Source organism: Xenopus tropicalis, chromosome 3 (genome assembly GCF_000004195.4).
Source record: "Xenopus tropicalis strain Nigerian chromosome 3, UCB_Xtro_10.0, whole genome shotgun sequence".
Lineage (NCBI taxonomy): Eukaryota > Metazoa > Chordata > Amphibia > Anura > Pipidae > Xenopus > Xenopus tropicalis.
This window is the reverse complement of record NC_030679.2, coordinates 75,079,302-75,093,303: the sequence shown is the minus strand read 5'-3', so window position 1 is coordinate 75,093,303 and position 14,002 is coordinate 75,079,302. Positions and strand designations below refer to the sequence as shown.

General features: G+C 36.9%; 1 protein-coding gene across 8 annotated transcripts in view; it reads left to right on the top strand.

Annotated features, from left to right (window-relative positions):
• The window catches only part of kif21a (kinesin family member 21A), a 106,020-nt gene extending 92,651 nt beyond the window's left edge, over positions 1-13,369 (top strand). For 7 of the 8 annotated variants that reach the window (XM_012958728.3, XM_012958729.3, XM_012958732.3 and 4 more), the window contains 5 exons: positions 747-911; positions 2,346-2,463; positions 4,085-4,255; positions 6,414-6,613; positions 7,122-9,673. In XM_012958728.3, the coding sequence (XP_012814182.1) occupies positions 747-911; positions 2,346-2,463; positions 4,085-4,255; positions 6,414-6,613; positions 7,122-7,215 (748 nt within the window). In that variant the 3' untranslated portion in view covers positions 7,216-9,673. 8 annotated transcript variants of the gene reach the window in all.
• Positions 13,370-14,002: the final 633 nt, after the last annotated feature.

Below are 14,002 nucleotides of genomic sequence, written 5' to 3'. Positions count from 1 at the left end.
TCCACAGTCTGGCATCTGATGCCTATGCCTATGCCCATATACAGCATACATAAATGCAATGACATCTAGGAAGTGCTGAATGGAAAGTAAAAGTAATTGCCTGCTCCACCTTTATGTCTGAGACATAGAGGTGGGGCAGGAAATATATGATTGACCGCTCAGATTTTTAAATATATTTAAAATAAGTATGGAAAAAAATAGAATTTGGGTTTCATGCTTAATTTGCAAAGGACTTTTTAAATGGGTGACAGGTCCCTTTTTAGATGTTTTGTATTGTCACTTCTGGAACTACTCTAATGTACCTAAGATTGAAAATGTGACAAAGGCTGCCAATTTCTGCATTTCTTGCCTGTGATATGGAGCCAGACAAAGTTTTTTCTTTGCAGTATAGTTTGGGAGGGAATTGGAAGAGAATAGTTCTAATAAGCAATGCATAAGTGTGCTTTTACTTCTTCTGCATTTTTATTTCGACAATCCTTTTAATACTTTTTACTCTCTTTTAACTATATGGTATGGTTCTTGTATTCTTAACTTGTTAGATATTGTAATAAAGGACTTACTTTAACTAACATTCACACTTGATATACAAATATGACATTTTAAGCTTGCCACCATTTACTTAAAGCTGACATACTTAATATTTCAAGATGAGGTGATAATACTTATGTTCAATTGGTACTCATTTTTTTTATTTGTTTATTATATTATATATATTAATATGTTTATTATATGTACTTATGCTTTAGGTCATCTGGGCAAGTCATGACTTGGGATTCTTGTGCTGGAAGTCAAAGCAGGACCGTAACCATTCCACCGGGTGAAAATCAAATCAATCAAATTGCACTAAACCCAACAGGCACTTTCTTATATGCAGCAGCTGGAAATTCTGTGAGAATGTGGGACCTTAAAAGGTATTTATTTAAGTGCAAATGATTTAACATCTATATTCAGATGCAGCTACTTCCATGTATATGTAGGCTACTTATTACTAATTTTAATCATATGCATGTACTTAACATAAAACTGGACATTTAGTAAGTATCCTTTTCTTGTTGGTGTTCAAAGATGTCACCTTTCTGAAGAGTTACAAAGTGCCATTGTGATTGGATTAGTGGAAGAGTATATATGTCATTTGAACTGAAGAAGCTGCTCGGATTAGTAGTGAAACGTCTTCAATGATTACTTAACAAGTCTAGTTGCTTTTAGATTTATTTATACTAGATGTATGTCTATATAGATTCTCATTCATCCAGGTCATGATATACAGTATCTAGTAAAATTAAGTGTAAAAAAACTGGACTTTTCTGAGTTTTCTTGAAAATGTTTCACCACTCATCCGAGTGGCTTCTACATAGATGAGTGGTGAAAAGTTTTCAAGAAAACTCGAGAGGCCCTATAAGGTAAAAAAAAGGGAATACTATCTATCTGTTTGCAGCCTCTCTTTCCTATCCAACCCCTGTGTGGAATGAAGTCATATGTTTCTAAGTTCTTGCTTAACACGCTCTCTTAACAATAATGACCTATATGTCCCACAGACTGAAATATGTAGACGACATACTAAAACTACAGTTCTGTGGCAGCTTACAGCTGCTAGAATATCTATATTGCCAATTTAGGCCTGCTATAAAGCATCTGCCAGTGTGCCTGTTGTTGAATAACTCTACAAGCCAAAGAGGAGGGGGGGGGGGGTGGCATTTGGGTAGAAATGGTACCTTTATTTTAAAAACAGACTAGCATTGTTTTCCTGCCAGTGGTATTGTACAGGTATCGGACCCGTTATCAGAAAGCTCCGAATTACGGAATGCCCGTCTCCCATAGACTCCATTTTAATCAAATAATTCAGAATTTTAAAACTGATTTCCTTTTTCTATGTAGAAATAAAACAGTACCTTGTAATTGATTCCAATTAAGATATAATTAATCCGTATTGGATGCAAAACAATCCTATTGGGTTTAATTAATGTTTTATTGATTTTTTAGTAGACTTAAGGTATTGAGATCCAAATTACGGAAAGACCCCTTATCCGGAATACCCTTGGTCCCGAGCATTCTGGATAATGGGTCCTATACCTGTATAAGAATGAACAAATATATATTTATTTATTTTTGGCAGCTCAGACAGTGTTTATTTACTTGAATGTGCTTATGTCATAAAGGCAATGGGGGAGGTATTAGTTCTTTTTAATATTTAAGCTTTAGTGTGAGAGGCTTTCATGCTCTTGTCTGTACAGTGATAAATATCTTTCATTATAAATGTTATATTTTTATTAAGTTTTAGAATATTTACCTTTCAAGTTGCCATACTACTTACATTGTAACAGAAAAGCTTAACTGTGTCTTTAAAGGTTTCAATCAACAGGGAAATTAACTGGACATCTTGGGCCCGTTATGTGTCTTACTGTGGATCAGAGTGCCAATGGGCAAGACCTAATTATTTCAGGCTCAAAGGACCATTACATTAAGGTAATATAACTTCTAGAACTGAAGTGTTGTCACAATTAAATTCAATAGCTATATGAATTTTTATATACGCATGTTAGAAATATAATGGTACAAAATAAGATTTGTTAAGGCACGTAAACATTAAAGCAAAACTATACCCCTGAACAGTGAAGGCCTCTATAAAATTGCATTGCATAAAAGTGCATATGTGAAACCCTACTTCATCTAAATAAATATCCCAAAAATCTACTTTTTTAGCAGTAATGTACAATTGGGTTATCCTAAATAGAAAAGTGCCATTTTAAGTGTAAAGAGCTGTCCCTTGGCTCATACAATTAACAGGACACACAAACAAACCATGGGCAGACATAGCTGCTAGGTTACATCAGCCAATTAATTGACAGAAGTCTGTCTTCCTGTCAGGTGATCTCTGAGAGAGCAATCACAAAATAGTGATACAAGGTTAACTATATAAAAGGGCAAGATTTACCAATATATATTCCAATTTGGAAATCAATATGTCACTTACTTAAAATATATATTATCTGTTGGTTACATATTCATTTTGGTGGTATAGTTTTCCTTTAAAGGGATTCTGTCATGATTTTTAGGTTGTAATTTTTATTTCTAAATTTCAGTTTTTACACTGCAAACAATTCACTCTGCCATTTACAATGTTATTCTTAAACCAATCATTTTTTTATTTTTAATTTTTTTTGCTGTAATATTGGAGCATAGACAGCCATCTCAGTGCATTGTGCCTGATTCTGACCATTCAGAAAGAGCCAGCGCTGTACAAAAGAACTGCTTTCAGATAAGCTATATTGTTTCTCCTTGTACAGTCAATATCACCCAAGTTGCGTTATAGCAAACAGGTGCTATTCTCAAGTCTACCACTAAGTGAGACATGGGACCATGTTTAGCAAGGCAAAGGTGCTAAAATCTTTTCCAGCCTTCAAGAAACTTTTTGGAAGTGTAGGGGGGCTGGGGTGTCATTGCCTTTTATTGTATTTAATATGTTTAGGGCTAAGGTTCCCACTGCTTCTCACTGTTTTTTTGGGTGCCGCTACCCTTTGTCTCTTACTGTATTTAATGTATTTTGGTTGCCACTTCTTCTGCCCCTCACTGTATTTTAATGTATTTTGGCTGCCACTTTTTTTTTTTTTTTTGCCCCTGACTGTATAATGTGTTTAGGATCTGTGTGTGTGTATACCTATATATCCTTTACTGTACAAGCTAATTGAGGCTAATGGCACATGGGGCAGTTTTTCCACAGCGTATTTTAGCTGGCAGAGAAATATTTTATTATTTATATAAAAGCAAGGTAAAAAATATACATATTTCTTAAAATGACCAGCAACACTAGAAATTTGTAAAAAATCAGTGTATTTATGTAAAGCCAATGTGGCGGTTCAGTCCCAACTGGGATCTTTCTCGCTTGAAATATCAGGTAGGGCATAGTATAGCATAGTAGGACTAAAACTAATATATTTGCTATATTCCACCATTGTAGAAATCCCTAGTAACCAACCAGCAACTTAGTTTGATCAGTTAAATGAAAGATGCTGGCTGCCATGGCTATTTCACTGCTGCAGTGTAACTGTTTTTATTATACTAATATATTTTTATTGTTTGCACAAAGATGTTTGACATTACAGAAGGGGCTTTGGGTTCTGTCAGTCCCACATATTGTTTTGAACCGCCTCATTATGATGGTATTGAAGCTCTAATCATCAGTGGAGATAACTTGTTTAGTGGATCCCGAGACAATGGAATTAAGAAATGGGATTTATCACGCAAAGACCTTCTACAGGTATGTAGTTTTGGGAACAAGTGTTTTGACTTAAATATCTTTTGAGTGTTTTGTGCTTATTTCAGCAGAAAAATATTATAAATACTAGCAGGCTAGCTGTATTTTTCCTCTAAATATGTGTCTACTTTTGAGTAGGCACAGCAGCTGATACAAAGGTAAATGTATTTTTCATTCATTCAGCCATAGTTCCAAGAATATCTAGGATATCAAAACATTGTTTACTCCAAATCTCCCTCTAAGGGCAGTGACACACTTCGTTGTCGCGGGCAACTAATCTCCCCGCAGTGCCATCCCACCGGCTAGAATGTAAATCACTGGTGGGATAGCATACGCGGCGCCGCAATTGGCCGAAGTTGCCTTGAGAGGAAACTTTGGGCGACTTAGGCAAATCACACTGCCGCGTATGCTATCCCACCGGCGATTTACCTTATAGCCGGTGGGATGGCATTGCGGGGAGATTAGTCGCCCACGACAATGAAGATTTGTCGCACGGCGGCTAATCTTCCCGTGTGTCACTTGTCACTGATACAGAAATAGACAATACTGATTATTTACTGATAACTGTCTCTTCGTGTTTAGCAGAGGCAATTCTCAGTATTGTCTATGGCAGGGTGTTTCTGGCATTTAGTAGCTGTGACAAGTAGCTGCTACTAAGTAGGTCTGCGTGTCTTCACCTTAAATGACCTTTAAGCTGGGTTCCAGAAGTATCGAGTACAGGTATAGTATCTAATATCCAGGGTGCTTTGGATTTAGGGTTCACCATACTTAACTCTGCTAAAAGTAATTTAAATATTAATTAAACCCGGTAGGATTGTTTTGCCACCAATATGGATTCATGTGGGTTGGTTAGGATCAAGTACAAGGTACTGTTTTGTTGATACAGGGAAAAACGAAATCGTTTTACAAATTAGAATTCTTTCCTTAAAATGGAATCCATGGAGATGTGTACGAAAACGTTGATGGAAGCGCATAAAATTGAAAAACAAAAATCTAGTGCAAAACGTATAAATACAATATAAACCAAACACCAATAGTGCTTGAAATTAAATGAATAAATGTGTGTTCCCACTCAATATGTCCAATATGTATGCTCACCAGACATAGTAGGGATGGAACGTGTATTAGGTCAAATCAGATGTTGATTGCAGTGAAACCTCAATCCTCAATGTATACAGTAATAGAGAGGAAAACAAAAATAGTGTAAAACCATTTAATAGGATAAATCCCCTGCACAAAGCAGGCTACTTACAATGTACAGCAGAATAAAAGCAGTCAATCAACAAGCCCAGCGTGTTTGGGCCTTCCCTTATATGGCGTTGCCTTCAACTGGTGCCAGAATAAGGAATGCCATACTTGTAGTATTAAAAATGTGTATTTGATTTGTAATTGTCACTTATCAATTAGAGCTGGGCGGTATGACCAAAAATTTATATCACGGTATTTTTCAAAATTATATCGGTGTCACGGTATTTGACGGTATTTTTTTTTCCATGCATGATTCGGTGTTAACCCCATTTCCTAATAAATTAGAGAATAATTACTGCAGTATTGAAAATCAGAGTCAGGCAAGCGAAGGATCGGCAACAGAAAGTCGTAAGGTAAATCAGGCAGGCTTAGTTTCCCAGGCAAGGCCGCAGACAACATAGCACAGGAGGAGGCGTTTGATAGCTTTAAATACCCCCCACGCATGCGCAGAACCGGCGCCGTCAGCGTGTAACGGACGTGCACGCTTTGACATGTACGTGCGCTTTGACGCACGCGCACCTGGACGCGCGTGTGCAACGTCCCGCGGACAACAGGACGCGCGCGCATGCAAGGAGGCGCGCGAGACCAGGCCGCACGGGTGAGTACCCTGACACCCCGGTATTGCAGTATCTGAAAAATTAATATAGTTTTTTAAAAAAACACCGGTATTCGGTATTAAACGGTATATCGCCCAGCCCTATTATCAATAAATGCCAGCACAATTCCTATTATAAAAGCATCCATAAAATGCCCTTTTAATCTTGCTAAGAACAGGAAAGAAAGAATTAGCTGAAATGTTTTAACAAAGCATAGGATACAACTCTAAATCACAATTGTTACTTTACAGATAATAACTGTTTGCTTTGGTTTAAAAAGTTTTGTGAAAGAAAAAAAAATGTCTTTTCTTTTTCAGCAAGTACCAAACGCACACAAAGACTGGGTGTGTGCCCTCGGTTTAGTGCCTGGTTGCCCTGTCCTTTTGAGCGGCTGTCGTGGAGGCATTCTGAAACTTTGGAATGTGGACACATTCTTTGCTATTGGAGAAATCAAAGGACATGATAGTCCCATTAATGCAATTTGTACAAATTCGAGTCACATTTTCACAGCATCAGAGTAAGGAATTTGTAATGCTATTGCATAAAAATAAACAAAGCAGTTTAACTTTAGGATGGTTGCTAGAAATCTATACAAACGTTGTGTGTTTACAAACATACTGTGCATTGCTGCCTTCAATGAAAAATTTGTTATAACAGTATATTTTTGTTGGTTCTGAGTGAAACTCAGATGAAATAGATGAAAATAAAAATGTCAAAAAAGCGAAACTATGTAAAACTGTAGTATCCCCTGCAAGAGGCATATTTCTATGTCTGGAAACTTTTAATTCTGGAAGTGTTATCAGATTTCCACCTGCCACATGTCAAGGACTAAATGTTGACAATACCTGCTAAACAGGGTTTGTATTTGGCTGATATTATACCAGCTGAGCCAGTGAAAATAATGATTGATACCAGTGTTAAATGGGAAAGGATATAATAATTTTCAAGGATATTTGCTGATGTTACTTTTATGTCTTGTGTTTCAGTAAAAGTTAATTATGTTCTATGTTTTGTCTGTAATGCAGTGATCAGACTGTACGAATTTGGAAGGCTCATGGTTCATTGGATGGACAGATGTCGGATACTGGCGATACGAGTGAAGATGTAGCCAGCAACTGAAGCTGATTTTTTAAGTTTAGTTTTGAAAGCAGCTAAAAGATCAGAGTATAAGGAAGTGGAGCTGATCTCTTTGGAGCAGAAAGTATAAAATAACCAGAACTGAACTCCTCAGAACAGGAAGAAGATGTGCAAAACTTGCTTTATTACGTTATATGCTTCTAACCTGGTTATAGAGAATAATTCTTATGATGGTCTCTGCATTTATTGAGGTGTGGATCTAATAAACCGATCCACAGACAAAAGTATCTTTTGTCAGACACTTATGAAATCATCCTCACATAGCCGGTCGCTCCAGCTTTCAGACTGTTAGGCCATAGTAGTTGCCTATAACATGTCCTGTGTCATTACAAGACAATTAGGCCAGTGCCACACAGGGTGGATTCTTGGCCAAAAATCAATTTCTTCAACCAAAAGAAAAGCTTTTGGCTGTGCCTACAATGGGAGCCATGGCATCCGCCTTGGTGCAGGCACAAAACTGTTCACATAAGCAGTTTCAGGCTAAATTCCACTCAGTCTGCCTGCACCCGGGCCGATGCAATGGCTGCGCGTACAGGCACAGCCAAAAGCTTTTCTGAGTGTAGGGGCTAATTTCCGGCCTGCATTTATTCTCAGGCCAAGAATCGGCACCTTGTTGCGCTGGACTTACTGAAGCTATGACCTCATTTTCAGTGATGATTGCTTTCCTTCACCAGTTGGAAGCCAAAAATCCTGGAGACTTAATGATTTACAACATATATTTGTAACTGTTTACAATTTAAACTAATTTGGGCATTTTGGTTAAAGGAAGTAGCTGGAAATATTTAAGCAATTATAAGTATCAAAGTATTATAAAACTCTACTATTCATAACATACTTATACAAATACCTACGGAGTAGCCAAGTAATGCACCCTAACGCTAAGGCATAATGGGGAAAAAATGTATTTGCAACCTTAGGGGCAGATTTATCAACATGTGAGTTTAGAGCTTAATATATAAAAACTCACCCATGTTCTATTCATTTCTATGGGATTTTTAGAAGCATATTTATCAATTCAATGGGTGAAAGTTAGAACTCACCATTTTATAAACACCTTTCGAAAACCACATAGGAATGAATAAAACGTGGGTGACTTTTTATGTATTAAGCTTTAAACTCACATTTTGATAAATCTGCCCCTTAATGTGTAGTTCATTCAAATCCATCACTCAGATTAAACTGTTGCAGAAGTTAGCTTAAAGGAACAGTAACACCAAGAAATGAAAATGTATAGTCATGGGGGCAGCCATTTAAACTAGAAAAAAGGAGAAAAGGCACAGTTTACATAGTAGCTAACAAATAAGTCATGTAGAATAAAATTGTGTTTTATCTGTTATCTACTGTGCCTTTTCTCCATTCCAGCTTGAATGGCTGCTCCTATGACTATACAGTAGGGTATTTATATAAACTATAGTACAGTTTCTAAAGCAAGCAGACCAGTGTTAACAGTGTAGGGCAACAATATGTTATATTTTAATTACTTTAAAACACTGCCATATTTTGGTGTTACTGTTCCTTTAAGAAAACATTTGCCATGGTACATTCATCAGACACTAGCTATTGTGCATAGCCAATAAAAGGATTTGCTAAGTAAAAATGCTCTGAAATTCTTGAGCTGTTGAAAAATATCTAAAGAAAGTTTTTAAATATAAAGGCCCATTTAAGCCGTGTTTAATAACCTGCCAAAAGGTTAACAACTCTGCTGCTTGCTTACCCTTTAGGACAGAATCACCCCGTGAAGGGGAAAATATAATCTCGGCGTCTCAACCTTCCTCTTTAGAAGCAGGAAGTTTGCTATTTAACCATAGCTCAACTGTATTATGTGAAGCAATGTTGTATTTAAGCAAGTATAGCATACTGTTTACTTGAAGTTCTTTTCTTCTTTCCAACATCACACCTGAAATTGAGTTCAAACTGTGTGCCTGTGGCTTTGAAAATCAGCAACTGCCTAATGCTGTGGTGTTGGACCAAAGCTCTACTTTCTAGCATTAAGAGCAAGATGTGATGTGTATTATGTCTTCATGTTTTCCGTCGGACTGCTACACCCTAACTGTTGGGAGGATATGCCTTGCTGTGTGCTTGTTACTGTCTAACTTATTTGTTCCGAAAGTTTATTTTCTTCACAGCTGCATAATCTTGCTTTTATCTTATTTAATATGCTGCTAAATATATTTTAAAAACTGTTCCTTACTGAAGAGTTCCTAGTAGAACTTTACCTGTGGTAGAAAGCTATGTAAATTATTTGGTTGTAAAAAGATAATTTGTTGCTTCTGATTTTTATCTTAATATACTGTAGTGTCTTAGAGAAAAGACTTAATTGATGATTTTTTTAAATCTTATTTTTGTAAATTTTTCACATTTTAATTCTGTCAATGGTTGCAAAATAGCTTGTTAAGTTCTGCAAAGCTAATGCATGAATAAACACATGCACAAATACAAAGAGTTGAAACTGAATGAATATATGTATCTGGGAATTAGGAGAATCTGTGAAACAAAAAGTGTGTGTTGGGAAAGAAATAGCTTTTCCCTAAAATAATCCTACCAACTAACTAGCATTGTTAAGGAGCACAGTACGGGGAGAGTCCTTCATATGTAACGCCTTTCCAGTATATTCTCACTCCTTTCCCTTTGTTTATTGTTTCTCCTCCCAACCTACCTTTTTTCTCTCAGCCACCTAGCTCTCATTCCTGCATTTTATCCTGACTTTTTCCCTTTGGGTCTCTCCTTAGTGGTCCTTTATGGTTATTTAGGCCAATTCCTTTCTTGTCCTACTGGCAACCTGGAAGTTGTAGGGTGGATTTCCAGGTCCAAAGGTTTTTCCAATCCTGCCTAGCCTGACTGTTCCTGGACATTTAGTCCTTTGTATTACCCTTTGGTTCTACACCTAGAACCTGAGTAGATTTCCAGGTTTATTTTTTATGGGATTGGCTTTGCCTGACACAAAGCTGGACCAAGTAGTATTTGAGCACATGCATGTAACAGATGCAGAAGAAGTACAGTATATGGTTAGGGTCCTGGAGCCCCTCAACCATTGCACCCTAGCTATTTGCCTTTTCTGACTACCCATACTTTCTGCCCTGGCCTGACAGAATACCAGTGGAAGGCTTGGTATGCCCAGGCCCAAATGGGTCTTAAATAATCCTTTTTACTGTAATCTTATATCAAACCCATAACACTTAGCACTGTCTGAATCTTATAAACGGGTTGTTATGATGGGCTGCCAGACAACCCTTATTGCTCCTGGGCATGCATAATGGCTTTTTCCATTTAGATTTTACCCTAGAAATAGCACGTTGGAAACTGAAGAGAGTATTCTTCATTCCAGTGCCTTTCCTAACTCATCCAGCCGTTGCTATTCCTGACTATTCAGTCTCTAATTTATTCCTTAGATTTGCCCCAAGTGGGAGCTCACTGCAAAGTGGTTAGTGGTATGTGGATGAACAGGTAAGGGATGATAAAAATGCTTCATGACTGTATTTGAAAGGATAGAGAAGTTGTTTGATACGTTTAAATATTTATGAGTTAGGTTTTGGTTGGGGGAATGAATTGCAAACAACTGGTTTTCTCAGCCTAATTCAAATTAGTGCTGAAGTATAGGACCCCTTGTCCGGAAACCCATTATCCAGAAAGTTTCAAATTATGGGAAGGCCATAGACTTAATTTTAATCAAATAATTTAAATTTTTTAAAATTATTTCCTTTTTCTCTGTAATAATAAAACAGTACCTTGTACGTGATCCCAAATAAGATATGATATAGCTTTATAGGAGGAAAAACAATCCTATTGGGTTTAATTTACTGTTTAAATAATTTTTTTGTAGACTTAAGGTAGGAGATCCAAATTAAGGAAAGACCCCTTATCTGGAAAACCCCAGGTCCCGAGCATTCTGGATAACTGGTCCCATACCTGTACCCATTCAATGAAAAACAGTGTTGTATAGAAGCAATTATTTCAGTCTAGTACATGTACCTGTACAAATGGAGAATAAATGCTGTGGCCATTTCATCCATCTCTCTCCTTGGGGACCTTTAGTCAGAACTTCAAAAAAGAGCATCATTTCATTCTTAACTGCCCAAAATGTCACTGAAATTACTTTACCGGAACAGAGCTGGCAAAATTCCATTGTACCTTTTGGGGGATATGGAGAAGTTCTTCTGGGCAGAAAGTGAGAAGAAATCAACAATATTTTACTGATCTTTAGTAAATATAACTGTTGCAGCAATGCTAGTTAAACACTGGGATTTCAGCAACAAATTGCTACAATAAAAACAATTTCCAATATCAACAGAAACTGGCAAATCATGTAAATCTGAAAGATTGCAACAAATCACTTAATAAAAGTAATCTGGCGATTTATAAATATGCATGTTGGTGCTCCTTATGTAACAAAGCAGTTATTGCAAGGAGGTATGATCACAGGGCAAAAAATCAAGACATACACAATGTTGCACATCCCCAAGCTGGAACTCCCATGATTAGGTGAATCTTTCTCTCCCCAATAACAAAATGGTCTTTATGGTCAGTGTTTGTATGTCTGTAATAAAGTAAGGAGAAAAAATATTTTGCTTTGTTATACCCATGGAGTATGTCCATGATTAGGTAACTCAGTATCTGCCATAGGATAGTAGCAGTTTCCATTCCACTTTTCCAGTGACAATAAATTTAAACCACTGGTTGAAAGTTGTAATATTTAGAAGGTCTTCTTTACAGAATAAAACAGAGGGACTTACAGCATGCTTATTGGGTCCTTATTGGATGGGAAAATCAAACCTGCTTGATTGATATTTGGAAGATTTTCTGCCAGATATCAGTTGGGAAGGCCTTTTGGTAGGCTCCATACATGCTGCCATGTAATGACCAAGTCTGCAGCTTTTATCGACTGTGTATGGCCACTTTATACTGGATGGGGCAGTACGTTAGCTCTGTGTGTAGCGCTTCTGCCATGCCTTACTGGGCTCCAATCTCAGCCCAGGGCAATATCTACAAGGAGTCTATTCTCCCTGTGTCTGTTTGTACAGTGGTTTCCTCCCACACTCCAAAAACATACAGGCAGATTAATTGGCTTCTGACTAAATTGACCTTAGTGTGTGAATGTGATTGGTACCAGAGATTGTAAGCCTCTCGGGTAGGGACTGATGTGAATGATATATAAACCCCTATTATTTATTTATATAGGTGCTACATTAATAAATAACAGGAACAAAATCTGATACACACTGACCAAAGAGAAGTCCTACTCTTCTGCAGATTATATATTGTTATCCATATTGTTTTATATTGTACTGTGTAGCTTTTATTTTCATACAGAATACTAATTCTTAGCGCCGAAATTGTACCAAAAGCATCTGAAGTCCAAGAAAGAGCAAGCAATGGTGATATATTGTACATGGCTTTCTTTTTTTTTATCAGGCCTCACTCATATGGGAAATCTTTAGGAACTTTTGAAAAGGAAACCACCAAAACACAGCACATCATTACATTAAACTATGGCAGGGATTCTTAAACATTCTCTGCTCTATGAGGATGCTCTAAAGGAGTTTGCTGTAATAATAATCTCTCTCTCTCTGTAGACTCCAATATAGAGGGCAAATAAAAAATGAAAGCCTACTTATGAATAAGGAATGCTATGCCTTTAATGAAATACAGAGTTCAGTTATAACATCAATCCTTAGCATTTACATGTATTTAATTTAGAACTGTACAAATGTCTGAATAACCAGGTTTCCATGGATCCCATTTTCTACTGTCTCATCACAAACAACTCTATAAATAACATCAGATAATCATAGATACATACATATATAACATTTATATCTACATAAATATATAATTTTTTTTTGTCATCAAAATTTTCTGTTTTCCAGACATCTTATTATAGTGCTACACAAGTGCCTCTTTCTTCTTGACTGCTGTCATCCCTTGCAGCACCATAATAATTCTATAGTTTCCACATGTTTCAGAAAAACATAATGTAATTAAAACACCCCAGAATGAGTTCTCTTATCGCAGACTCTTCTTATGTCCCTGGCAGGGACATTGAAAATGAATGTTAAACTGAATAACAAATTTCTCTGGAAAACATCTGATGTTTGTTGATGTTCTTCACTTTACAATAAACACACAGTAAATATGGTAAGAGGTGTTCATTGAGTTTACATCCTTAAATACATTTTGGAGAATGCTCCATCACATAGTTATAGAAAAGAAGTGCCGGCGAGTTTGAATGAGTTGATGCGTGCAGAATGTAAAAGTATTGGGGCAAGTGAACATAGAAAAAAAGTGAATGCTTGCCTGTAGGTGCTCAGACCGGAGACAAAAGTATGTGCTACATGGTGTGTTTAAAGTGTAAAGACACAAGTTATCATTTATGGTCGGTCAGGTAAAAGCATTAGTTTGCTGGCTGGTACAAAATTGTGCTCATTATTATGCCATACACCTTGCAACTTTCTGCCAAGATGCACCCAGATCAGGGTTTGTATTTATGTTTGTATTCATGTTTGTATTCACCTTGTCTTCACAGGCAGACACAAATATGGGGAGCAGGTGCTTTGCATCATAATCCCATTAGTAAATGAACCCTTTATTCTGCTATAACCTTCAATTGTTCAGCAGAGCTATGATTAGTACAGAATAATACATTGGACAGCATTTATTCATGTTGTCTCTCTTTACAGGCTATTAGAAAACCTAGCAGGTTGTTGCTGTTGAGTGTTTTGTTTGGGCCCTACTGATGTTAGGCCTTTGGCTTCTTGTTAGGGTTTATAAAAGA